At 45.8% G+C, this 27619-nt stretch overlaps 2 protein-coding genes across 2 annotated transcripts; both read left to right on the top strand.

The window, feature by feature from the left end:
- The first annotated feature begins 3966 nt into the window (after window positions 1–3966).
- On the top strand, window positions 3967–4812 carry LOC115660734 (testis-specific serine/threonine-protein kinase 1-like). The gene has a single exon (XM_030582362.1). It carries the CDS (start codon window positions 3967–3969, stop codon window positions 4810–4812), a length of 846 nt encoding a protein of 281 aa, XP_030438222.1.
- Window positions 4813–18900: 14088 nt separating this feature from the next.
- On the top strand, window positions 18901–19995 carry LOC115660892 (testis-specific serine/threonine-protein kinase 1-like). The gene has a single exon (XM_030582736.1). The coding sequence runs from the start codon at window positions 18901–18903 to the stop codon at window positions 19993–19995; it is 1095 nt and encodes a 364-aa protein (XP_030438596.1).
- Window positions 19996–27619: the final 7624 nt, after the last annotated feature.

Raw genomic sequence — 27619 nt, 5'->3', positions numbered from 1 at the left:
AGTAAGCAGAAGTCACTAGTAACCTGAACAAGAGCAAATCACTCCCTTGGTAAAAGGCTTGTTTCTGCTAGCAGGAATTGGCCATAGCCCAACCCAAGAGACTGTTTTTCCCGCAACTGCCATTCTCAGAAACTTCTAAAACTCCAGGTTTGGCCAGCCTCTTCCAGAGCTTGGCAGCCCTTTAGGAGACAGAGTTCCCCTTAGAGATGACCTCCATTGGGTATCATTGCAGAGCAAAGTATGGTTAACCCTTCGCTGGCAGCTGGACAAGCTGTCCCTTCTGCTTCCCTTGAAGCAAGACAGCAAATCAGTGATGTTAATGTATATCTTTATCTTGGAAGTATATTATGCTATCTACAGAGCCCAAGGTAGCATAAAGATATAAATACATTTCCTAATGGCCATGTAGGAATGTTGCAAATGGATGCTGTACAACCCAAAGAGAAGTTTGCAAGGTATCTGCATGGCTGCACACAGATGCATGCTGCATTAATCAGTTATCAGGAGGCTAAACTGCTTCCAAATTCAATTTGGAGGGAGCTGGAAGCCAGAGTCTTAAGTTGCTTTGATCCACTCTATATGAAGCTGGGAGCTTGAAGTCACACAGAGGATTTCTTTGCTTTCTGGGAGATCAGAGGAATTAATAAGAAAAAACTAGTGAGTTAATCGTGAGCTCAGCCTCTCCTACCTAAGACAGCCCTAGCTGAGGTGTGTAATGAAAATTCCCCAGAAGATCTAAAAGAAATGCAGAGGAAGTCTCCAGCCTGATCTAAAGCTCTGTGAAAGGTTAATACAAGGTATTTCCTGCCTGTCATAAGTAGAGCTGGTCAGAAACCAGAATTTCCACTCTGTGGGAAATTGAAGTTTAAAACAAAATTAATTCAGAACCAGAATAAAAAGACAATATTTTGAAATTTCCCATGAAAAAAATTTTTGGAAAAAAATTCTGGTTTGGACCAATTGAAAAGTTTTACTTTGGTAAAGTTGAAAGTGTTGTCTCTGTTTTGACCTTGTTTATTTTGATCTTGTTATTTTATATTGTAATTTATAATATAAATTTCAAACCAAAAAGTCATTTCAAAGCAAAATGTTCTCACTATGGAACATTTTGACCTTATCAAAATGCTTCATTTCCATTTTTATTTTCAAAACTAAATGTTATTAAAATTGCCACCTTCCCTCAGACTGTTTTGATTTTGACAAACCAAGATTTTCCAACAGAAAAATGCTTGTGTCTGAAAATTTTCCACCAGCTCTAGTTATAAAGTGCATATAGTTCTGACATTGCTTTTATAAAACATTTGTTTTCTTGTATTATATACCTGTAGTGTGGTTATATCAGACATAAGAAAAAGGCCTTAGCTCTCAGTTTTCTCTGCTGCTTCTAAGTCCTAAGGAACAGTGATCATGGAAGGAGTGAAGCATTTTAATGTGACCATCTTATGAGGTCATCACTTTAACTTCAGAGAGGGATTATGGCAACAACCCTGAGCACTGAACATTAAACAGGGTTAATTTGATGGCAAGCTAATTATAGTTCACACTTTTATCTGTGCCAAGCAAAGTATTGTGTAAGATCATAGTCCAGCGTATATCAGAGGCAGTTGATAGCATTCTCAGAAAAGAGCAAGCTGGTTTTCGGAAGGGGCGTGGATGCACAGACCAGATCTTCACTCTACAAAACATAATAGAACAGTGCTTAGAATGGCAACGGCAACTCTACACAAATTTCATAGACTTTGAGAAGGCTTTTGATTGCAATCACAGGCCCAGCCTATGGCGCATTCTGCGGGCATATGGAATTCCTTTCCGTATAATCAACGTCATCAAAAGCTTCTATTTCAACTTTACATGCAGTGTTGATCACAGTGAGCTCAGTTTTTAAGTCAAAATAGAAGTATGTCAGGAGTGTGTCAAGTCTGCACTCCTCTTCAACATTGCCATCGACTGGGTAATGTGGCGTACAACAGAGGACATGTCAAGAGGCATTAAATGGAAACACTTCTCATCCCTTGAAGACCTGGACTTCGCAGATGATGTCTTTCTCCTATCCCATACCCAACACCATGTACAAGAAGAAACAACTCGACTCAACCATTCAGCCAGCAAATTGGACTGAAAATCAACCACAGTAAGACGGATATCCTGACCTTTAATATTGCCTCACCATCACCAGTACAGATAGAGGATCATGTTCTCATCAGTGTAGAAACATCCACATACTTGGGCAGTACCATCAGCCAGGGTGGTGGATGGAACAAGCCAGGACATCCGGAACAAAATCAGTATAGCCAGGAACACCTTCAGGAGCTTATATACAGTCTGGAAATCATCAAAATACAACACCAAAACCAAACTCAAGATTGATCAGAGCTGCATACTTTCAACATTACTTTATAGTGCAGGATGCTGGGGAATGAGAAAGCATGACATGTCCAAACTGTCTTCATTCCATACAACCTGCCTCAGAAAAATCCTCCGTATCTTTTGGCCCAGAACAATCTCAAACCAAGTTCTATTGACACAGTGCAGCCAAGAGGATCTGAGCACCATCATTGCCAGGAGGCACTGGAGATGGATCGGTCATGCGCTTCTGATGGAAACTGATTCCATCACCAGAGTAGCAATAAGATGGACACCTGAAGACAAACGAAAACAAGGCCACCCAAAAACAACATGGTGAAGAGCTGTGGAAGCCGAGCTGAAAAACCTGGGGCACAGCTGGGGAACCACTGAAAGACTTGCCAGAAAAAGACAGGAGTGGAGGAGCTTTGTCACTGCCCTAAACGCCAGAGGCATAATAGGAACATGATCATGATGATGATAAATTATAGTTCACCTCTAAAAGTAAGACACCAGCTTCCTTTTGATAGATGGCTTTTGGGTCTGCTGTTGGGATTTTTAACATATAAGGCTCCACATGGACATATTTACCAAACTTGTATCCAAAGCACATCTTGAAACACCTGTTGCAAATTCTGTAGGCCAGCTCCGAGGAATAGCTCACCTCTTTAGGAATGCGGCAGTGGGTCTGGATTTTTAGCCATGATATGAAGGTATGGAGTTCAGGGTTTACGGCACTGGACTGGAAGTCAAAAGATCTGAGTTCTTTTCTGCTCTCTGCTACTTGACTTTGGGCCTCAGTTTCTCAATCAGAAAAATGGGACAATACCATCTGCCTTTGTAAAGGGCTGGTTTCATGGATTCTGCTCCCAACACGTACTGGTCTCACAACCACTTAAACTCCCTGAAGTTCCCCCCACTGTTCAGGGTTTGGCCAACCTTTTCCAGTGCTGGGCGTCCCCAGCCACGCATAGCTGTTGTCTGTCACAAATACCTGTGATGGAGTTCCCAATATACATACTGAAGTTTTATTGCTTATGTGATTGGGTCATGAACAGCAAGGAATGAGCATTGCTTTATCTTTCCCCTTACATAACCTCTCCTTCCTATGTACAGACCTGGCATTAGTACAGCTATCCACCCCAAGGATAGTACTTTAGACCAAATTAAAGGATGGGGAGATTTTTACGCTAGAAAATTCAAGTGTGTTGAGGCTGCAACAGAGGCACAGAGTAGCGATTTTCATTTCAAAACCAAACAGGAGATCTTTTAAAACCAACCTCTTTCCCCTTGCAAGATAGAACAAATCCTCTATTAAGGGGTCCAGAACACAAATTGATGTCTTTTTTCGTTGATGCATGAAACTTTATCATCCCTGTGCTTGGCTTTCACTTTATAATGCCACTAAATTATACAGTCAGTCACCACTCATGACAGCTTTGCTTTATGACCTCACCTGCTGACATAATCTATTAAACAATGCCAAGAGGTTTCAGAGCAGTAACCTCCAAAGGACTCAGGGACCAGAGTCAACCATCATGCAGTGCAAAGGAATACACTGCTAGCTTATGTACTGATGAATTGTAGGTTTCACCTTCCGAGGCACTTGTTGCTTCTGGCACCATGGATGATGCTGCAGTCCTTAAGAGGAAAGGTTACATCATGGGGAGCAATTTAGGAGAGAGCTCTTTTGCCAAAGTGAAATGCGCCTACTCTGAGCGCCTGAAATTCCACGTGGCAGTGAAGATTACAGACAGGAAAAATGTTCCTCCTGAGTTCTTGGAAAAATTTCTCCCCAGGGAATTGGAGATCTTGGCAACAGTAAGCCACTGTTCTATCATCAAGATCTATGAGATCTTTGAGACATCTGGCAAAGTCTACATAGTCATGGAGCTTGGTGTACGAGGAGACTTACTGGAGTTCATCAAGAGAAACAGAGGTCTGCCTGAAGAAGTAGCACGCAAGATGTTTCGCCAGCTCTCTTGTGCCGTCAAATACTGCCATGATTTGGACGTTGTCCACAGGGACCTGAAATGTGACAACATCCTTTTGGATAAAGACATGAACATCAAACTGTCTGACTTTGGCTTTTCCAAACGATGCTTCCAGGATGAGAATGGGAAAGTGATCCTCAGTCAAACCTTCTGTGGTTCTGCTGCTTATGCTGCTCCTGAAGTGATAGAAGGCATTCCTTATCAGCCCAAAGTTTATGACATATGGAGCCTGGGCGTCATTCTGTATGTAATGGTCAGCGGATACATGCCATACGATGACTCCAACGTTAAGAGAATGCTCCGCTTTCAGAAGGAACACCGAGTTATCTTCCCTGAGTCTTTGACACATGAATGCAAAGATCTTATTTTCCGTATGCTGCAGCCTGATGTGTCTCACCGGCTACGAATTGAAGATGTTTTGAATCATGCTTGGGTGCAGGGGAAGCGCCAGAAGCCATACACCATGCTTGAATAATCAGTCAATAAACCACTAAGCACAAATAAAGGGGAAGACATATCTGTTTCTAGAGGCTGTCACACCACAGAATGCTGTAACTGCGGCTGTGATCCACAGTTTCCTTTGCTCAATGTGCCCTGTCATTCTCATGGTGAGATTTCTATCCACTTTCATATTTAGAAACCAATTCAGCTGCAGCCAGCTGCCAAGTGGAAGCTATTATTTCCTTTATTTGCCTTGTTGCTGAGGTCAACATGAATGACAACTTCTCAAGGCACACAAATTTTTAGCAGTAGTTGGGGTTACCTGTTCTCCTTCCATTGAGCCAGCCAGCAATTTTAGCCTCTGCTCATCCAGCTGTTACTTGACTTATTCAGTGGGTCATAAACATGCCTTGGTGCTTTATGGGCAGAGGCCCTGTGCTGCCCCAAAGAGCTGCTAACAAGTGAAGGTTGACACAGTATGATGAGAGATGGGGGCACACCAGCAGAGTAGGAAGGGGCATTCCATAGTGAACCCCCAGGACTATTGTCAGACAGCACGGGTCAGCAGGAGAGAGGACGTGGTTATTGATTCCAGGGGCAGTCATGGTAGGAAGGCCGGGAAGCTCCTCAGAGTAACTGTTTGCCTTTCTCAGCCTCCAAATATTGTTTTTTCCTGCTTCACCTCCTAATCATCCTCAAACAGAACCCTCTGCCAATCAGAGAGGGGCTCAGGCTCCGAACCCAGGGCAGGGGGAATTTGTTCCTTTGTTGCTGGTATCTACTAGTGAAGAAGATAATTTGTAGTCAGCCTGACCAGAAGTCATGGGAGCTGCTGGCTTCTAAGTCCCTGTTCTCACTCCAACTTTGAACTAAGTTTGTGATCACTTAGTGCCAGGGTTGGTGTCACAGTTCAGAGCTACTGCACCTGGTTTTCCCCTCCATGGTCCTTCTTCTCAGCTGTTACCTCTCTGGTCAGAGACCCATAGCTCTCTCCCTCCTGACCAGAGTTCATCCAGGCTTCAGAGTTCCCCGCCTACACTGTGATACTCCCAGCAAGCCAGCGTGCCTAAACACGCCAGCGTCTGCTGTTTGCTCTCTCTCTTCAGAGCCTATACACAGTGTAATTGCCCACAGTTATAAGTTACCACACAGCTCTTTCTAAGCAAGCGCATTTATTCATTACAGAGAAAACATACTAAAGCAATAGAAGAGCCTACTCACATGTTAATAGGCTTACCAGAGGTCACCCCCCCAATTCCAGCAAGGGTTCTGGAAGGAGTCAGTCTTTCAAATCACACCAAGGGATTTTTCTGTGGTGACAAGTTCACAGCAGCTTTAGTTCAGAACTAGCTCCCCCGCCGCCCCCCGAAGCTCAGCTTTTCCTTTAGACAGCTTGGGCCTTTGATCTTGAGACTCTGGGACCTGCTAATCAGTAGACAATGGTCCTCTCCTCAGGGCAGAGCTTCAAAAGCCTTGTTTTTTTCATAACTGGAGGTGGGAATTTGCATTCACCTCCCCCTAGATATTCCCTAGGAAAAACCACTTGACACCGTTTGTCCAAAAGTCTATTCCTGTCTGGCACATTGTCCCACGATAGTATATATACCATTCATTTACTAAAATGGACCCAAAGGTATGTAAAACTCAGTTCAATGAGACTTTGCAGGAACTTGCTATATCTGTCACAGCTGGCCTTACACAGGGTTTCTGCCATGCCCAATATGGTGAAAGCTGTTAGTAGCCATGCCAGCTAGGATTTTTTTGCCCCTGCCAGTGCCTAAGCTGACATCGGTGTCATCCTGGAACTAGTTCAGTACAGGATGTTTAGTTTTGTTGCAGTGTGGACAGAATCCCCTAATCAGGGTTTGTGTTATAAATTTGGTCAGTGTTCCTCCCTTCCCCGCTGTATGAAATGGGACATCCCAGAATGCATTGCTGCACATGCCGTTTGTGCCCTACAGGTGCTCTATCCCCTGCTATGGGATAGCTATCCCGATTTTCCTAGCGTGCACTATTACAAATACTACTAGGTGGCACGGAAGGTGAGGAAAGACACACAAACTCAGCTATGATGGCAGGAAAACTGCCATTTGACACAATCTACGCCGCACACGTTGTAACTGGGCAAGGGGGTTGTACTGCTCACCAGTTACAAAATCATGGGGAAGAGATGTCCAGACAGGAGTTATATAGCTTTCCATTGGTCTCTTTCCCTTCCTAGTGAGGCATGGTTTGCTCAGGACTCTGCCTTCAGCTGTGTATGTGCAGTGTAGTGATACCCAGGTCCAGCAATTATAAACCCAGGTTTAGCGTGAAGTGTGGACACTTAAGCACAGGCCTGAAAACACTGAGTCCATAAGCCCAGGAGCCACAGACCCACATTTACAATGCATGTGTCAATTTCTTTGTCACTTGCTCACTTGTAATAAACAGCATGAAAGAATAACAATCATCACTCTCTGTTGACAATATGCATTTTTTTCTCTTTCTGATATTTTGGCAAAGAGCCACGATTGCCCCTGTGCAGCTGGGCGGAAGACGAAGTAGGACAGAGGTTTGCAGAGGGACAGGATCAAGGCCTGAAGAAGCCATTGATTTACTTTCAGATTTTAAAAAACGCTCTCTCCGAACCTTGTGAAGCAGCATGACTGACAACCAAATATTAATAAACGGCACTTTGCTGGGTCAACGTTCCTGGAAGATATCTCAAGGATATTGGTTGTGTATCAGTGTTCAGCTTGTCTCAACGGTAGAGGCGGGAAGGGTCGAGTCTGGCTATCCCCTTCCCAAGGCATTCTTCATTAATACAGCACACTTGGCACAATCTGGTCCATTCCAAAGACAAACTGAATCTGCTGAAGTATTTTTACAATGCCCAGTGATATGTCACCTCTGGCAGGGATGATTTAGCAAAGCCCTCCTGAGGCAGGAAAATCATCCCCACTTCCCTGTAATCTAGTGATGGATTTTTTTTAACATGAGCCTCCCTGCAGTGTGCTGCTGTTAAAATATTTATCTTCGTTAATAACAATGGTCTCACAAGCCCTGTTTAATTCAGCTTTGACATTTTACCCTAATGCACAAGGATTTGTGCTGTCTAATAAATACACACCATAGACTTTGCATGCACTGTGCATTCAGTGAACGCTGCATTGTCCCCAAGTCACTGTAGTTTAAGATCAAGTCACTCATTGCTGGCCCCATTCAGTATCTGATGTAATTCTTAGGAGGCTGGAATGCCAAGATATTTTCAAACATTTGTTATAAGCTCCTTTACTTGGCCAGTTTAATATAATGCCAGAATCTGCATCCACAACCAAGCCACATATTGCAGACAGGGCTTTACCCATTCATAAAACTGGGTGCACTGTCACTAACAAAGAATTCATTATTCCAGAGTGCCAGAAAATAATCATATTTCCAATTATTTTATATTAGAATCCAAATACATGTTAGCAATGTCAGAATTAAGATAAAATATGTGCATTAAGCTTATGAAACAAGCAGAAAATGTTGTGCATACAGTGCATACACAATCTGTATATAGAACAATGCCCAGAAACACTGTCAGTCAATGCTAGCATTTCATTTAGATATGGGCCACTCAAAGTTTTACAAGTTCTTGGCCCCCCTTTTTGGCTGTTACTGTTCTGTAGTTCTTGCCCGATTGTGCACTGATTTCACTATTTATACATTGTAGGCTGGTCTTGCTGTGTAATGTATGAAAAGTTCGTAAGTGAATGATCAAAGTCTTCCTTGAACTATGAGGTAAATGACTGTGAAGTATTCGTGTGTGCTTGACTCAAGATATTAAAGAAAATGTGGATGTGTCTCTGTGATAAAGTAATAATTAAAAACATTAATTATTTTAGCATGCACCTTTTTCTGTGTAGGCCTAGACTGAAAAGGTGCTGAGCGCTTGAAAATCCCACTGATTTCAGATGGAATTTGCAGGTACTCAGCAAACTCTGGGGATCAGCCCTTATATGCTTGGTTCTGCATAAAGTTCTTCCACACTTTTAAAGAGTAGATAGATGAGGAAGCAACAGGAGCTGTTCAGCACATCAGCTTTAATGGGCAATGTTTGCAGGAGGGCACTTGCTTAGAGACTTGTTCACACCAGGCTACTCCTCTTCCTTCCCCCAATCCCCCTATACAGTTATTACCCTACAGAAACTCCTCAAACGGGTCAGAAGAAGAGAGGCGCTGAAGACAACGGCAGTTGCGAGTACTCAGTATCTCGCAGGATTAGGCTGGGACATTCCCCTCTGGTGTTATGTGGAACCGGTGATCTGCTAGGTCACTCCAATCCTTATCTCTGGGAGCCAGGCTTACCCTGCTCTGCTGTGAGAACCCCCACTCCCGGGCTGTCCCCGCACAGCCTCTACCATGTAAGCTGCTCCTTGGATTGTGCAACCAAATGCCACTAGCCAATATCTCCAGTCCCAGACACAACCCTAGGAACCTCCGTCTTGCAGTGACCAGTTATGCCCACTGGACGCTGCAAGCTTATATGAGCCCACGTCCACACTACAGGGTAAAATCGATGTTATTAAAATCGATTTTATAAAGCAGGCTTTATAAAATCGATTTTGCGCGTCCACACTAGGGCTACTTACATCGATGTTGAGCGTCCATGTTCCCTGGCGTCCATCTTTTCCCTGAGCGTTGCACTCTGGGTACCTATCCCACAGTTCCTGCACGGGTCCCTGCCCTTTGGAATTATGGGTTACTAGCCCAGTGCATGATGGGATCAAAGTCCCCGTCCTGGGTGGTTCTGGGTACAGCCCCCCCCCCCCTCCTGTAAACGGCACACAGTCAGTTCGCGCTGTTTTTACTGGCTGCAGTGAGGGAAACGCCATTTTGCAGCAAGCATGGATCCAGGTCTGCTCTTGTCCTTGATCGCGAATGCTGTAAATAATTCACGCATTCTCGTTCTATCACTGCTGACCCATGATGCAGAAATGCAAGAGAGAATGCTTGAATGCGGGGACGACAGCGATGACGAGCTGGAGAACGAGTTTTCTGACACCCCGGGCCCCTGCACGTTGGAGCTCCTGACGGTTATGGGTGAGGTTCTACCCGTTCCGCGCCGCTTTTGGGCATGGGAAACAAGCACTGACTGGTGGGACCGCATAGTCCTGCAGGTGTGGGACGATTCACAGTGGCTGCGGAACTTTCGCATGCGTAAGAGCACTTTCTTTGAACTTTGTGACTCGCTTTCTCCTGTCCTGAAGCGGCATAATACCAGGATGAGACCAGCCCTCACAGTGGAAAAGCGAGTGGCAATAGCCATATGGAAGCTTGCAACGCCAGACAGCTACCGGTCAGTCGGGAATCAATTTGGAGTGGGCAAATCTACTGTGGGGGCTGCTGTGCTGGAAGTATCCAAAGCCATCATTAAGCTGCTGCTTCGAAAGGTTGTGACTCTGGGAAACGTGCAGGCCATTGTGGATGGCTTTGCTGCAATGGGATTCCCTAACTGTGGGGGGGCCATAGATGGAACCCACATCCCTATTTTGGCACCGGAACACCAGGGTGCCCAGTACATTAACCGCAAGGGGTACTTTTCGATGGTTCTGCAAGCCCTGGTGGATCACAAGGGACGTTTCACCAACATCCACGTGGGATGGCCAGGAAGGGTTCACGACGCACGTGTCTTCAGGAGCACTACACTGTTTAAACGGCTGCAGCAAGGGACCTACTTCCCTGATCAGAGAATAACAGTTGGAGATGTCCAAATGCCTATAGTTATCCTTGGGGACCCAGCCTACCCCTTGATGCCCTGGCTAATGAAGCCATACACAGGCAGCCTTGACAGTGCTCAGGAGTTGTTTAATTACAGGCTGAGCAAGTGCAGAATGGTGGTAGAATGTGCATTTGGCAGGCTTAAGGCGAGATGGCGAACGCTTCTTACTCGCTCAGATCTTAGCCAAACCAATATCCCCTTTGTCATTGCCGCTTGCTGTGTGCTCCACAATCTCTGTGAGAGCAAGGGGGAGGCCTTTATAGCGGGGTGGGAGACTGAGGTAAACCACCTGGCCGCTGATTATGCGCAGCCGGACACCAGGGCAATTAGAAGATCTCACCAGGATGCTGTGCGCATCAGAGAAGCACTGAAAAGTAGCTTCCTCATGGGCCAGGGTACAGTTTGAATGCTGATTTTCCTTTCAATTGATTGCTGCCCTCCCCGTCTATGCGGTGTTGCTGCTGCAAGATACTTTGCCTGCAGCATTCCTCAATTGCTTGCTTAGGTTACTTGCGAGAGCTGTCTATTGGAAAACATATAATTCTGTATTTCCCAATTATTACCTACCTCCACCATTAGCTGCTTCCATCTGCTGCTAGGCACAGTACCTGCAACCTTCCTTAACTGCTTTTTTATTGAAAATAAAGTTACTACTATGTGTTACAAGAATTGTGTTCTTTATTTAAAATCAGATCCTTTCATCAATCAAGCATCATGCTTGTTGTTACAATACTGTGCATGAAATTTCATAACTCAGCGTTCTATGGGGGACGGAGCGAGGGAGGTTTGGAGGAAGGGGGAGGGAGGTTTGAAAGAAGAAAGTGCATCAGAGAAGACAGAACAAGAATTCTCATGGACCAGGTTATGGTATGGCTGCTTTCTTTGTTTTCCCTTTATTACCCATATCCCCAATTGTCAAATCCTGATGCTGATAACTAGCTTCCATGCAGCTTTCCAAAGCTGCTTGCTTTAGTTCATTACCAAACTACAGTCACACTGCCTTAATAGCATGACCTCAGAGTAAAAATAGGCAAAAGTGCCATGGGAGAAGTTTGGATCATTAGAGGAGGGAAAAAACAGGACACAAAGGGCTTTTCAATCTAATGAAAGCCTTCTGGTTGGAGTGTCCGCAGCAGTGGAGGGGGCTGGTGCAGAGAGCCTTCTCCCACGCGTTCTTACACGCCTGGTTCTGGAAGGTGTGGGACAGGGTGAGTACTGAGGGAGGTTATACACGGGCTGTAGGGGCATTCTGAAACCACGGAGCTCTTGCAGCATATCGCGGAGGATGTCAGTCTGATCACGAAGAAGATCCAGAGTTGCTGCTCGCCAGCGCTGATCTTCCTGCCACCTGACATCATTTTTGGCGTCCCTCCTGTCTTCGCGTTGGTCCCTCTTGTCTTCGCGTTGACTGGCAGCCTCCCTGTACTTTGCGACCAATTGCTTCCAGTCTCCCTGCTGAGCTCTCTCTGTACGGGTTACTGCCATAATTTCGGTGAACATGTCCTCACGCGTCCTCCTTTTCCTCAGTCTTCTTATGATACCCCCCCCCACGTAGATGAGAAGCGAGAGGGAGGCTGGAGAAATGTGCAGCTGTGTGTGCGGGGGTGGGGTTTGGAAAGAGTGAGAAAAGAATCATGAGACACATTTCACACAACCATTCATACAGTCTTTCTCCTCACTGACCTGTGCCTGTTACCGAAGCTTTAACATTTTACTTTACCACAAGGTCACCTTAGGATTCCTTTAATACTTATTGCTTGTGGCTGAGGACAGAGAGTTCTGCTCAGACGCAGGTCAGGGAAGCACACAGACCTTGTCCGGAGAAAATGGGAAGTTAATAATGGCTAGTAATCCCTGTAGTAGATTGTACTGGTAATCAAGCTACTGTCCTTCCCTGCTTTGCTCTCGCGTTCCCCGAACAAGCAGGTCTCCTTGCCTGCGGTTTGCTGGGTGGTTCGGGGAACGGGAGAGCAAACCGCGGCGAAGCTACTGTCCTTCCCTGGTTTGCTCTCGCGTTCCCCGAACAAGCAGGTCTCCTTGCCTGCGGTTTGCTGGGTGGTTCGGGGAATGGGAGAGCAAACCGCGGCGAAGCTACTGTCCTTCCCTGGTTTGCTCTCGCGTTCCCCGAACAAGCAGGTCTCCTTGCCTGCGGTTTGCTGGGTGGTTCGGGGAACGGGAGAGCAAACCGCGGCGAAGCTACTGTCCTTCCCTGGTTTGCTCTCGCGTTCCCCGAACAAGCAGGTCTCCTTGCCTGCGGTTTGCTGGGTGGTTCGGGGAACGGGAGAGCAAACCGCGGCGAAGCTACTCTCCTTCCCCGGTTTGCTCTCGCGTTCCCCCAACAAGCAGGATGGAGACTTTTCTAAAAACCACCTCATGGGTCAGTGTTTTAGGAAAGGTTTTTAATCTACTTGGTCAGTGACTCGAAGTACAGGTCGTGATTTGAAGCACCCAGTAATAAAGGCTTACCTTAAACCAAAGCTTTTAGTAAAAAAAAATTACACTCACCAGAGGACGGTCCCTCAGCTTCATTTTCTGGAGTACTGCCTTGAGATGGCTGGCAGGGAACCTCAGTAAGGGTGAGGAAAAGATCCTGGCTGTTTGGGGGGATTAAATGCTCTGTGCTCTCTGCTGGAGCCTCCTCGTCTTGGTCCTCATCATACTGATCATCGCCATCAAATAAATCTTCCGTAGTTGCAGGAATCACGACGCCCACCTCTGAATCAACAGACAAGGGGGGGTTTGTCGTTGCGCTGTTCCCCAATATTGCGTTAAGCTCGTCGTAGAACCGGCATGTTTTGGGGGCAGAGCCTGACCTGCCTTTTGCTGCTTTGGTCTTCTGATACGCCTGTCTGAGCTCTTTCACTTTCACTCGGCACTGTAACGAGTCCCTGGTATGTCCCCTCTCCCGCATGGCATTAGAAATTTTTTCAAAGGTTTTCTCATTTCGTCTGCTCGAGCGCAGTTCTGAAAGCACCGACTCTTCTCCCCATACAGCTATCAGATCCTGTAACTCCTGTGTGCTCCATGCTGGAGCTCTTTTCCTATTTTCAGGAGACTGCATTCTTCTCTCTGCTGCTGAGAGCTCCACGCTGTGCAAGCAGGAAATGGAATTTCAAAGTTCCCGGGGCTTTTCCTGTTTACCTGGCCAGCAGAAGAGTACCTTTACCTGTGTAGAGCGGCCACTAGAGCACTGTGGGATACGTCCCGGAGGCCATTAACTTCGATGGCCGTCCACACTATCATAAAATCGATTTTAAAAAATCGATTTTGGGGTTACTCCTCTCGTTTTGATGGAGTTCCAAAATCGATTTTAGGGACCCTTAAAATCGATTTTATGCACTCTGTAGTGTGGACGGTTACAGCTTTAAATCGATTTAAAGCTCTTAAAATCGATTTAAAGCTCTAGTCTGGACCTGGCCTGAGTTCGTCAATTTAACAAAGAAATTGATATGCACCAGGCTTGTTATCCCAAGGGGAGTTTCTGTAGATGTAGGTGGAAGAAAGAGGAAGAGCATAGCAAACGTCTCTCCCCTTTTATCATGTCCTTTCTTCCCTCTTTGCTTTGCACACCCCCTCTTCAGAGTCAGGTGAGCATTACCTCATCGCAGTCCCAAGGAAGGAAGTGGGGTGACTCACCGGAGAGTCCAACAGATCCTTTGTTGTTGCCTAGGCCAGTGTCCTTTGTTCCTGTGAGGCTGGGCGGGGTACGTCCATACATGCCCTGATGAGGTGTGAACTGCCCCTCTGCTCTAGAGAGTCTTTGCGGGAGCTTGCTTTAAGCCCTGAATACACATTCTCAGCCTCATAACTATATACGTGAAATTACAACCTATAACAAACATCACTATGGCCATGTCTACATCTAAAATTTTGCAGCACTGGTTGTTACAGCTGTATTAGTACAGCTGTATAGGGCCAGCGCTGCAGAGTGGTCACATTTACAGTAACCAGCGCTGCAAGTGGTGTTAGATGTGGCCACACTGCAGCGCTGTTGGGCGGCTTCAAGGGGGGGTTCGGGGAACGCGAGAGCAAACCGGGAAAGGAGACCAGCTTCGGCGCGGTTTGCTCTCGCGTTCCCGAACCCCTCTGCAAACCGCAGGGAAGGAGACCTGCTTGCTCGGGGTTCGGGGAACGCGAGAGCAAACCGGGAAAGGAGACCAGCTTCGCCGCGGTTTGCTCTCGCGTTCCCGAATCCCCCTGCGAACCGCAGGGAAGGAGACCTGCTTGTTCGGGGTTCCGGGAACTAGAGAGCAAACCGGGAAAGGAGACCAGCTTCGCCGCGGTTTGCTCTCGCGTTCCCGGAGTCACCCAGCAAACCGCAGGGAAGGAGACCTGCTTGTTCGGGGAATGGGAGAGCAAACCGCAGCGAAGCTGGTCTCCTTTCCCGGTTTGCTCTCGTGTTCCCGAACCCCCCTGCAAACCGCAGGGAAGGAGACCTGCTTGCTCGGGGTTCGGGGAACGCGAGAGCAAACCGGGAAAGGAGACCAGCTTCGCCGCGGTTTGCTCTCGCGTTCCCGAATCCCCCTGCAAACCGCAGGGAAGGAGACCTGCTTGTTCGGGGTTCCGGGAACGAGAGAGCAAACCGGGAAAGGAGACCAGCTTCGCCGCGGTTTGCTCTCGCGTTCCCGGAGCCACCCAGCAAACCGCAGGGAAGGAGACCTGCTTGTTCGGGGTTCCGGGAACGAGAGAGCAAACCGGGAAAGGAGACCAGCTTCGCCGCGGTTTGCTCTCGCGTTCCCGAACCCCCTGCAAACCGCAGGGAAGGAGACCTGCTTGCTCGGGGAACGGGAGAGCAAACCGCGGCGAAGCTGGTCTCCTTTCCCGGTTTGCTCTCGCGTTCCCGAACCCCCCTGCAAACCGCAGGGAAGGAGACCTGCTTGCTCGGGGTTCCGGGAACGCGAGAGCAAGCTGGGGAAGGAGACCAGCTTGATTACCAGAGGCTTCCTCCTTCCACGGAGGTCAAGAAAAGCGCTGGTAAGTGTTTACATTGGATTACCAGCGCTGGTCCTCTACACCCGAGACAAAACGGGAGTACGGCCAGCGCTGCAAACAGGGAGTTGCAGCGCTGGTGATGCCCTGCAGATGTGTACACCTTCAAAGCTGCAGCGCTGTAACTCCCTCACCAGCGCTGCAACTTTCTGATGTAGACATGCTCAGTGCCTCATGAGCCTTCCGAAGACACCCAACATGACAAACTTTGCATTAGATACCACACAAGCCTAATATGAGGATGAACATGAGGGTGGCTGGGTGTTCCCCTAACGTACAGAATGTCACATAGGCCCATAGATTATTTTAAATGGTGGAATCTGGAAATTTCAAATGTTAAGAAACTTTTCTTTCCAGCTGAATCGGCTCGCATCAAACTGGTACATGCTGAGGTTTTGGCATGTTAGATGCTGACCATCTGGCCACAGGACAGAGAACCAAACAGGGATAACAAAGGATGCTTATCACTCTGTTTTCCATAACCATCTTGTGATGAGATGTTGAGGTTATGATCTAATTCACTGTTAAATCAGAGGCATGGTCTGAAAAATCAGCAACAGCTGATAGAATGATCAGGAATGTCACATTGCGAAGGTATTGCCTAATTAAAGAGCTAACACAGAATCTGCACAGAGAAAAGAATCACTATGTCTGGATTTTTTTTTCTTGATTCAGACAAAAGACTGGTCTAGATCAAGGGGTTTTAACTTGTTTCTTTCTGAGTTCCCCCCACCTCCTGCTATAAAAACTCCACAGCCCGTCTGTGCCACAACAACTGGTTGTCTGCATACAAAAGGCTGGGCCAGCGTTAGTGGGTAGCAAGAAGGGAAGTTGCCCAGGGCCCCACACCACCCAGGGTCTTGTGAAGCTAATTTGCTCAGGTTTCAGCTTCAGCCCTGGGTCGGGGGGCTTGGAACCCCAGGCTTCAGCTTTCTGCTCTGGGCCACAGCAAGTCTAATGCCAACCTTGCTTGGTGGACCCCCTTAAACCTCGGGGGCCCCCAGTGGGCCCCAGACCCCTAGTTGAGAACCACTGGTCTAGAAAGCTAGATCCAAGGAAGGCTAGGGAGAATACTAAACCATCAGGCAGCGTGAACAGGAGTCAACCAGTGGACAGGAACAAAAGTGAATCACTGACTAGAAAACAGGGGGAGAGGCAGGGGATGAGAGAGAGCAAGAGAAGCAGAGATCAAACTAGGGGACACATGGGAGCCAGATGTGGAGTGAGAACAGGAAAGTTCAGTTCAGAAGGCCAAGTAGGGACATGGCTGATCTCATGCTAAGATTTACTGATCTCTACACAACCTGTACAATTAGCCCCCCCGTTCAATAGAATTTCTGCCTCCCCAGCAAGGTTGCGCATAACCTTCGACTCTGACATGGCTTTGCAATTTACATTTATTTATTCCCTCTCCGTTCTCCCTGTTGAATTAACAGACTGTATTTAAGCTAAATCAGAGTTGGCGAGGGTTTGGGGAGTTATTGCTCCCATCTGTTGTGAGGGGAAGTAAACAATCCTTCTGCCTATAGAGGAGGATATCAGAGTTGAGCATCTAGACCTAATTCCAGCTTGGAGTCTCGGTCAAGTGGTCATTTCCTAGAAATGAATGTTAGCAATCTGGCTGCAGTCAGATCAGAGCATGTCCAAAGCCCAGTGACTGTGGATCAGAGTTTAAAATGAAAAGGTAACAGACCCTGGAAAGGACTTTAAAATACCAAGAAAAAAGTGTTTAAAAATTACCCGCTCTCAAAAGTCAGTTGATCAATTTCCTTTGCAAACTTTCACGGAAAAATTCTGCCATCCTTTGGAATTAATTACAAAACCTTTCTGAACTAAGTAATCAGGCAAGTGAAAAAAATCAAGCTTTTAATGGAGCAGTGTTTCAGCATAAATCCTGTTTACGATCTAAACTATGAAACCGTTCTCAAGCAACTCTATAATGGTTCTTTGCACTTTTATAGCATAGTCCCTAATATCAGAGGATCTCAACCCTCATGACAAACATCAGCATAGTTTGGCCTTGACAACCTGCTGATGTAGGAAAGTAACATCCTCTCCAACAAGGAAGGATGGTCCAGTGATTAAAGTACTAGGTTCAGTTCCCTGCTCTGACAAACTCCTTGTGTGACTTTGTGCAAGTCACTAAGGAAAAGGAGACACACAAAGGCTGTCTACACAATAGGGATATTAGCACTTCCCTACCTCACAGGGGTGTTTGTGAAGGGGGAAAGACATGAAAAGACTGGGAGGCAACCAGTTATGATGGTCCCAGGGGGCCATAGTGGCTGGATTTCTCCATAGATTTTACAGAGGAGGAAAATGAGGCAGGGAGAGATTAATGAATTTGCTCAAAGTCACAAAAGAAGGCTAGAATTAGAGCCCATGCCTCTCACTCCTGCACTTCCACCACAAGAATCATAAACCTGGGCCTGACACATGAGGCTGCAACACTGGTTTTACAAGACCCAGATTCAAATACCAGTAAGATTCCATGTTCCATCCATGACCATTGCTCAAGCTGGGACTGCATCACCTGGTCTGGATGTTTACACTGAGCACCCCTCAGTCAGAGCCCTCACTGTGCTGCCAGATTAGTCTCATCACGTTATTCATTCCTGTATGTTGGAAAATGGGTTTACCTTTCACCATTGTCTTACCAGTGTGCAAAGAAAAAACAAATTGTGATTTGTTCTTGTCTTTACTTCTTTATGGCCTGAAAGTTACTGGGTGGGATTCACGGCTTTTTTATATCAGAAATAATTCTCTTGGACTTCCCATTTTTATTGGCAATACTGATCACATTCCATGCAAAGAGGCATTGTCCAATCCCACATCTCATCCTGGATCTCCTATCACTATCAGAACGCTGACATGGCCAAATCTGAATGCCTTATTTTCACTCCAAAGTACACAGCACTCCCTTCATTCTCTGTCACTGTTAACACCACCCCCTTCTCCTCTTGTCCACTCAGGCTCATAACTGAAGGATCCTCTTTGACTTTTCCCTCTCCTTTGTCCCATATATCTACATTGTATCCAAATCTTGCCTCTTCTTCCTCCATAAAATATCAAGGATTCAACCTTTTTCTGTGTCTCCATTCAGCTAAAAATCTCTTCCAGGCCTCCTTATTTCCCTTCCCTGCCCAGCTGGTTTTGTGGGAAATAAGTCATATTTTATACATTCAGTCATCACTAATATCAGCTCTGCTTTATGATGTCATATGCCCACATCACATATAGAACAATGCTAAAGGTTCTACATCATCCAACTAAAGAGAACTAGGGTATCTCAGAAGACCACCATGGAATGTACAAGAACAAGCTGTTAGCGTGTGTGATGCACAGTCAATTTCAGTTTAGAAATCTCTTGTTGCCTCTGGCACCATGGATGATGCTGCAATCCTTAAAAAGAGAGGCTATGTCTTGGGAATCAATCTGGGAGAAGGGTCATACGCTAAAGTGAAATCTGCTTACTCTGATCGACTCAAATTCAACGTGGCCGTGAAGATAATCAACAAGAAAAAAGCTCCTCGTGACTTCCTGGAAAGATTTCTCCCCAGGGAAATAGAGATTTTGGCCAAAGTGAATCACCGCGCAATTGTCAAGACCTATGAGATTTTTGAGACGTCCGATGGCAAAGTCTACATCGTGATGGAGCTTGGCGTACAAGGAGACTTACTGGAGTTCATCAAGAGCAGAGGCGCCATCTCTGAGGATGTAGCTCGCAAGATGTTTCACCAGCTGTCTTCTGCCATCAAGTACTGCCATGATTTGGATGTAGTCCACAGGGATTTGAAATGTGAGAACCTCCTTCTAGACAAAGACTTTAATATCAAACTGTCAGACTTTGGCTTTTCCAGACGACTGACTCGAGATGAAAATGGCAAGCCTATTCTCAGTAAAACTTTCTGTGGTTCTGCTGCATATGCAGCCCCTGAAGTGTTACAGGGCATTCCCTATGAGCCTAAGATTTATGACATATGGAGTCTGGGTGTCATTCTTTTTATAATGGTCTGTGGATCAATGCCATACGACGACTCAAACATTGGAAAAATGCTAAAGATTCAGAAAGAACACAGAGTGCACTTTCCCAAGTCCAAAAGCTTGACCGTTGAGTGCAAAGATCTTATTTACCGCATGCTGCAGCCAGATGTGGCTCGGAGGTTGCACATAGAGGAAGTTTTTAATCACATGTGGATGCAGGCTCCAAAACCCAGAGTTCCTTTGGCAACTTCACCTGTAAAAGAGGGAGAGTGCTCTCGGAATCTCAGAGAGTTCAAGTCAGAGCACAGACAGGAAATAGAACCCCTGGGGGAATCGAAGCCAAATAGACCAGATTACAAAACTGAGTTTAAAGCAGTGCCCAGATTGGAAGCACTACTGGAAACAGAGGCTGCTGTTCTCAAGGAAGAGCAAGCACAAGTTAATGATCTTACAGATCAAATGCAAAGAACAGGGATCAAAAGTGGTGATGATTAAAGGATAGCCATGGGTAGTATTTTATGTAGCCCTCAAAGGACTAATTGACAAGACTATGAAGTGAAGAGTGTGAAAAGGGACCAAAGGAGACAGATGTAAAACCCAGTGTTATGAATTCTTTTAGATCTCTATATTGGTAGCAACATGGCTGAACAATCCATCAATAAATCTCTACATTCATAATAAAAGTGTAAATGTAAGCAAAGGAGTAATTTTTTCTCCTAGTCAGATCCAGCTGTAGAATGGTGTCGACACTGCTACAATGCATGGCATCTTTTGCTACATGTCTCCTGTCACTGTGAAGCTGTTACAAGATCTGTCATCATTTTGATGTTTGGGAACTCGCTGAGCTGTAGCCAGCCTCTGACAGCCTGTTCCCTGAAGCAGTGGAACAAAAAGTGATTGTCTCCTTCCATTAATCGTATATTTGAGCTGATTCTCAGGGCCAATTCCTTACGTCATTTGAAAATGCACAGTTGTACCTGGAAAAGCCTCAGGCTCCTAAGCAAGTCAGCATTGCCAGATCTCTTCACATGGATGAATTCAGGCTTAACAAGACCTGGGTCCACCAAAACACTATGGGGCTCCAACTGTGTTTACGTGGCTTCTATGCAGGCAGGGGCATAAAGGTACATTTTGACCCAGATTTGCGTATCTCTGCTATAGCTACGCGAACCCTGCAGGGTTTCATTATTGATGGTGTCCATCAAATCAGCTCTATTGTTCAGTTCACAGGGGGTTGGAAGCAAAACACTCCCTGCGTGTTTTGATGGAGGCTTGGCTTTGCAAAGACAAACTTCCCTCAGAATAGTCACTCCCTACCAAGCTCTGGAATGGCACCTGGTGGGCACCTCTTTCCTCCCACCTCTTTCTGTACTGGGGGCTCCCCTCCTGCGGTTTGCGCCATCAGTGTAACGTAGGGGGGAAAACCAAGGTCAAATTCTGCAATTTACAAAACAATTGCACAGGAGTTTCCTTTTGGGCTGAAGAATCAAAGGTTGCCTGGTCTATATGGACAGCAGCACAAGTAGCTGCAGCCTCCCTACGCCAACTCTGCCTATTACTGACGACAGGGCCGACGCAACCCATTAGGCGACCTAGGCGGTCACCTAGGGCGCTGACATTTGGGGGGTGGCAACCTCGGTGACCGGATGTTCGACCACCGCAGTCGTCGGCGGTATTTCGGAGGTGGGACCTTCCGCCGCCTAGGGCGCCAAAAAGGCTGCCGGCGCTACTGACTGCTGGCCCTGACTGTCACACCAGGTCTATAGAACCAGCCAAGGGATTTTTATTGATTGATTTTGCAGAATTCCAACGTTTATTTGGTCCTGAATGTCGGCCTCCTAATTTGAATTATTCTGCCAAGTTTTCTAGTTCTGTGCAAAGCTGTTCACATGCGAGGCTTGTCCCATAAAGCTGACCCGGTTAGCTTGCATGTAAGGATGCAGCAAGTCTTGCTTCACACAGGATCTCACATGAGCCTAATTATTTTAATGTAATGGCACCTAAGGGGTTTCCTAGCAAAGTGGGTTAATGCTCTAATCTCATCTCTGGGGACCCAGCTGCCTAGCCTTATTACGGCAAGCGTAAAGAAGTCAGATGGGTTCACCGTTGGTTTGACTATCCATCCCACTGAAGCATTAAGACAAGGTCTCCTAGTACTGGTTCCCCTTTAAAGTACTGTACGGCGTGGACGTGGTTTTGTAGATATTGGTCCTAGGGTCCCAAGCACATATTAAAAGGGTTGACATTGTTCCAGAGGGCTGTCTCTGAGCAAAGCACTGGAGGTGAAACATGGGCAACATACTGCACTAGATCACTGCCTCACTTTCGTAAGGATGAAGAACTCCCCCAAGCCCTTAAAAGGGAGAGTGTGATGAGGAGGAGAAGGAGGAGGAAGGCAGCAAGTTAGAAGCACTGATGCCTTTCCAATGTCCAGAAGGGCACATTAGAGATGGCAGTGATGTGCCCCCAGACTCTGACACATAGGCCCACTACTGCTCTGTCCCTCCATTCTCTAAGGATCTTAGACATTCTTTTGTTTCTCAACAAACTAGGGATTAGCCAGGACCTGCACTCAGCTCGGACTCTTGGCTCTTAAGTACTGCCATTCCTCATACTGGTAACGTCTCCCTCTCACAAAGGCAGCTCACACTGTGCCAAAAACAACCATTCTAATGATCAGATCCTCTCCAGCGTCCCTTTAGCTTCGCCAGAGATCAGCCTGATTGCAACCTACATATTAATGTACATGGCACTTTACATCTTCTGAGAACTTGTAAAGATGTTAAGTCATTTGCACAACATCTCTGTTCAGCTACCAGGCAAAATCACCCCCACTTTGCAGGTGGGTCAGCTGAGGCATGGAAACCTGAAGGTAATGACCCTGGTCACACAGCAAGTCAGTGGCAGAGGTGAGATTAGAAATCAGGTTTGCTCCTAATCTCAAATACAAGACACTAGCTCAAAATGCATTCAGCTCCAGAGGTAGCCCATCACAGAACTAGTCTATTGAACAGATTTCTCTCTGGTTACCGAGCGTGGCTCTGTAGAAATGTTGGCACAGCTGGGGAACAGTGTTCTGCTTCTCTCTGACTCCCTTGTTCTGTGTGATATTGACGACCACACCTTTATATGAATATAGATCTTATCTAGCCAGTCCTCCAGTGAGCTGCTTCAGGCCTCTGTATCCCCCGGCTTTCTACGTATCTTCATTGGAACATGTTTTACATCTACATGCAGCTCCTTGGCAGTCATCATTCAGGCAGTCACTAATGGCCCTAGCTTAGTCAATGACTCCCAGCCCCTATTTCAGTTCCTCTGACATTGCAGCAGCCAACCATAGGGCTTTGCCTACTCTGTTTTGTGTCAGACACAGTGTGATCGCTACCTGCCACTGTCTATTGGCTCCAGGCACTACCCTCACCTACGCCCTTTCAGCTATCACAGGCTCCTACTACTGCACTTTCAGAAGCTCTACAGAGGCTAAGTTTAGAAGATGAACGATTACTTTGAGATGAACACAGACAAAACAGAACCGTTGCTGATCACCCCTTCCCAGCACGGCTGGTCACTGTCTTCTCCTAAGAGATCTAACCTGTGTAATATTGGAGGCACCTGGGAGGCCATATTGATCAGGTGGTAAAGAAATGATGGCTCATTACCTGTAACTGGAGTTCTTTGAGGTGGTCTTTACACATTCACACTCCTGGGAGGTGCTAGCGGGTCCAGTTCAGACATGGAACGTTTTCATAGCAATGGCCATTGGAATGCTCATATGACGCTCCCCTCTCCATGCCTGAACGTTCGGAGGCTATAAAGGAGGTTGGGGAAGGAGTCCTCTGATGCCTCAATACCTTCCACCTCCTCCTCCAAGTCAAGTTCTATGAGGACTTAAAAGGAAGAGATGAAGATGGGTTGGGAGGGTGACTATGCAGAGTCTAGCTCCAAGAAGTCCAGGTACAGGTAAGGCCAGGTCTACGCTATAGACCTATATCGGTATAACTGTGTCACTCGGGGTGAGAAAAATCCACACTGCTGAATGCCGTAGTTGTACCCAGCTCACCCTCACCTCATGTGGACAGTACAAGGTCTCCAAATAGCTACCTCCTCTTGGGGAAGTGGATTAACTATGGAGATGGGAGAAGCTCTCCTGTCAGCATAGGAGAGTCTACACTAAAGCGCTACAGCAGCGCTGTACCTGAAGCCCTAAGTAACCTTCATTTCTTCAAGTGTCTGCTGCATATTCCCATTCCTGGGGTGGTTTGGCAAATAGTACCCCATAACTGGAAGGTGAGATTCGGAGTCTCACTGACTAGGTGTTGAGGTAGTGCTCTACCAAACTGAGCAGCCGATGCAGATTCTAGCTCTAGGTAGTAGAGCTTTGTAAATGTACATACAGAGCTCCAAGCAACAACCCTACAGATTTCTGCAATAGAAATACATCTATACCATGCTATAATGGAGGTAGCCATTGCTCTGGTAGAGTGTGACCTAACACCTATGCAGGGTGGAGCAGATGCTAGTTTACACTTTCCGCTGTGCACTAACTGACACTAGTGAAGATCTGTGAAGTGACAGCATGACCTTTCTATCTGCACGAGAAATAAAGAGACTAGAAAACTTACAAAATCCTTTACGCCTGTTTAAATCTGTTTGTCCAGTTTTAGAAATGTTATTCAATGAGATAAAATGAGCAAGGACATGCTTATAATGTTGCATCTAAAATATATTCTATTTGCTGTGGCATAAAAATGCTCTCAACATTCAAAGAACACAGCTTTGACTCACCTGTATGAGCATGAAATTGAGGGGGAAATACTGGCAGCTTTATCACTCGGTTAATGTGAAAGTCACATACCACTTGGGAGAGGAATCTAGGGTTTGGGTAGATCACCACCTTATCCTTGTGAAAGACGGTGAATGGAAACTCAGCCATGAAGGCACAGAGTTTACTCAGGGCCCTGGCAATTTGCCACTGTAATTCCAAGCGCTACCAGTTAAAACACCTTTCTACCGATTGAATCCATCTTCTTTCCCTCCCTATCAGAAAGTCTGGAGGGCGATTGTCCTCCTCCGGATCTTTGGACAGCTACTGCCACAACCAGAGACCTAAGGTAGGGTGCATGTGAATGAATGAAAGCCCTTTGTAGGATAAATGATATCATGTGTCAGTATTTTGTGATGCAGCCTGACATGATGAAAGAGTAGACCACACTGCCTTCACAGGGTGCAGTAGTCCATGGAAGGGTAATCTTATTTTTGATGGAGAACCAGAATGGAAGGTTTCTTCCAGAGTGATCAGTGTCGTCATCCTACAGTTCCAGAACTTATGGACAGAAAAGCATCCTCAGAAGGAGAGGAAGCCGAAGCAATCCCAACATTTGCAACTGGGGGAAGATTTAGCATCGAGTTCTGGCTCCAACTCTTGATATTCTTCCTGAGCTGCAGGCCACTCGTCTTCTTCTGACAGAGTGTGAGGGACTGTGATTGGAGAATGCTCCCTGAAAGCAAGTGACATTGACAGAGCTGGGAACCTTGAAACTTCTCTGGACCCCAAGTAGAGCAGGAATTCCTGCACTCCCAGAATGTGGATTAATTCTGTAGTGTCTAGGTGAGAGCTAATAGGACCTGCCAATCATAATAGATTGTTGAACTGTTGGCTGCATGATTGGTGTTAAGCTGAAGGGTCTGGTTTTGTGGAACACTGGGCCATATTCAACTGCAAGAGTGGTCTGTATGAACAGAACAACCTGCATCTCACAGTTAGTGGGAGATAATCTTGGTTGGAGGCTAGCTGGAGCAGCCAGGAGGACATTAAGCTAGCAATACACAGGGAGGGAGCTAAGAAGGCAAACGTAGTACAAACTCACACACAGCTCATCACGAACAAATTGAACCTATGTGGCAAAGAAAATTGCGGAAAGAAGAAAATTTTCCAGTTGCTTATATAGCAATACTAGGCAGCCTGGTGCCAAGCAAGAGGAATTGGAGTTCTCAGCGATGTAAAGAAAATTGATCTATTTTGGCTTTCTTGAAACCTGGTTGGATAATTCACAGGATTGGAATGTTAAAATTAGTGGTTATAAACTGCCTAGAAAGCATAGAGGGGTAAGAGAGATGTACACTCTACATTAGAGACACCATCTCCTGTTTAGAGCTGTTGAGAACTCAGAATTATAGGATCTTGAATGCTAACAAAGCCCAGGAGATAGTACTAGTGGGAGTCCGTCACAGACCACTGAATCAAACTAGAGAATAGGATGAGTGACTCCTTAAGCACTTGTCTGCATTGTGCGGAAAGAAAAATTGTGTTATGGGGGATTTGGGAGACATAGGCTGGAGGGCTGCTTAAGGCAGAAGTAAAACATCATATATAATTTTAAAACACAAAAGGTATTGTGCCCAACATGAGGTAATTGTTTTGGACCTCTTTATGACCGAGCAAGATGAATTAATCACTAAAAGAAGTTGTTGGTTGCCTAGGAATGAGTGATCCTGACCTGATTACATTGAATACAGGCAAACAGAGGACAGTCCCAACCAGTAATAATTACATGTGGTGCTTCAGAATGGACAACTCCCAAATATGAGGAAAATTATGAGCAGAATTGATTGGGAGAAAAAAAATTAGACTGAAAAACATGAATGAAAATGAACATAAGAACAGTTATACTGGATCAGACCAAAGGTCCATCTAGTCCAGTATCCTGTCTTCCAACACTGGCCAATGGCAGGTGCCCCAGAGGGAATGAACAGAATGGGTAATCAATCATGAACATCATGAACAGAACAGTTGATCAATCATCAAGTGATCCATACCCTTTCACTCATTCTCAGCTTCAGGCAAACAGAGGCTAGGGACACCATTCCTGTCTATCCTGGCTAATAGCCATTGATGGACCAATCCTCCATGAACTTATCTTTTTTGAACCCTGTTATAGTCTTGGCCTTCACAACATCCTCTGGCAAGGAGTTCCACAGGTTGACTGTGCATTGTGTAAAAAAACATTTCCTTTTGTTTTAAACCTACTAATTTCATTTGGTAACGCCTAGTTCTTGTGTTATGAGAAGGGGTAAATAACACTTCCTTATTTACTTTCTCCACACTAGTCATGAGTTTATAGATCTCAATCACATCCCCCCTTAGTCTCCTCTTTTCTAAGCTGAAAAGTCCCAGTCTTATTAATGTATCCTCATATGGCACCCGTTCTATGCTCTTAATCATTTTGGTGTCTTTTTCTGAACCTTTTTCAAATCCAATAGATCTTTTTGGAATGGGGCGACCGCCTCTGCACTCAGTATTAAAGAGGTGGGTGTACCATGGTTCTACGTGGAGACAATATTATATGTTCTGTTTGGTCTATCCCTTTCCTAATGATTCCCAACATTCTGTTAGCGTTTTTGACTGCTGCTGCACCTTGAGCAGATGTTTTCAGAGAGCTATCCACAATGACTCCAAGCTCTCTCTCATTAGTGGTAACAGTTAATTTAGACCCCATCATTGTATATGTACAGTTTGGATTATGTTTTCCAATGTGTATTACTTCACATTTATCAACATTGAATTTAATCTGCCATTTTGTTGCCCAGTCACCCAATCTTGTGAGATCCCTTTGTAGTTCGTCACCGCTTGTTTTGGACGTAACTATCATGAGTAATTTTGTATCATTTGCAAATTTTGCCATCTTACTGTTCACCCCTTTTTCCAGATCATTTATGATATTGAATAGGACTGGTCCCAGTACAGCTCCCTGGGGGGCCCCACTATTTACCTCTCGCTATTCTGAAAACTGACCATTTATCCTTACTCTTTGTTTCCTATCTTTTAACCAGGTACTGATCCGTGAGAAGACCTTCCCTCCATGACAGCTTAATAGGGAGTTCTTTAAGTAGGGTTTATTAGATGGCCAAAAAGCCACAATTAAGCAAACAAGGAATAAGATAGCTTTGACTAAAAGCACTTCCTGGTTCAGTTGTAAAGTGAAAGCAGCAATTAGAAATAAAAAAGCAACATACAACAAATGGAAAAAAGGAGAACTAGCCATCAATATAAAGCAGAAGTTATGAAGTGTAGAAAATTGGTATGGGAAGCTAAAGATTTCAGGGAAAAATCTACAGCTGG

This window comes from Gopherus evgoodei, chromosome 13 (genome assembly GCF_007399415.2).
Source record: "Gopherus evgoodei ecotype Sinaloan lineage chromosome 13, rGopEvg1_v1.p, whole genome shotgun sequence".
NCBI classification, from domain to species: Eukaryota; Metazoa; Chordata; order Testudines; family Testudinidae; genus Gopherus; species Gopherus evgoodei.
This window is presented reverse-complemented; position numbering and strand designations above follow the sequence as displayed.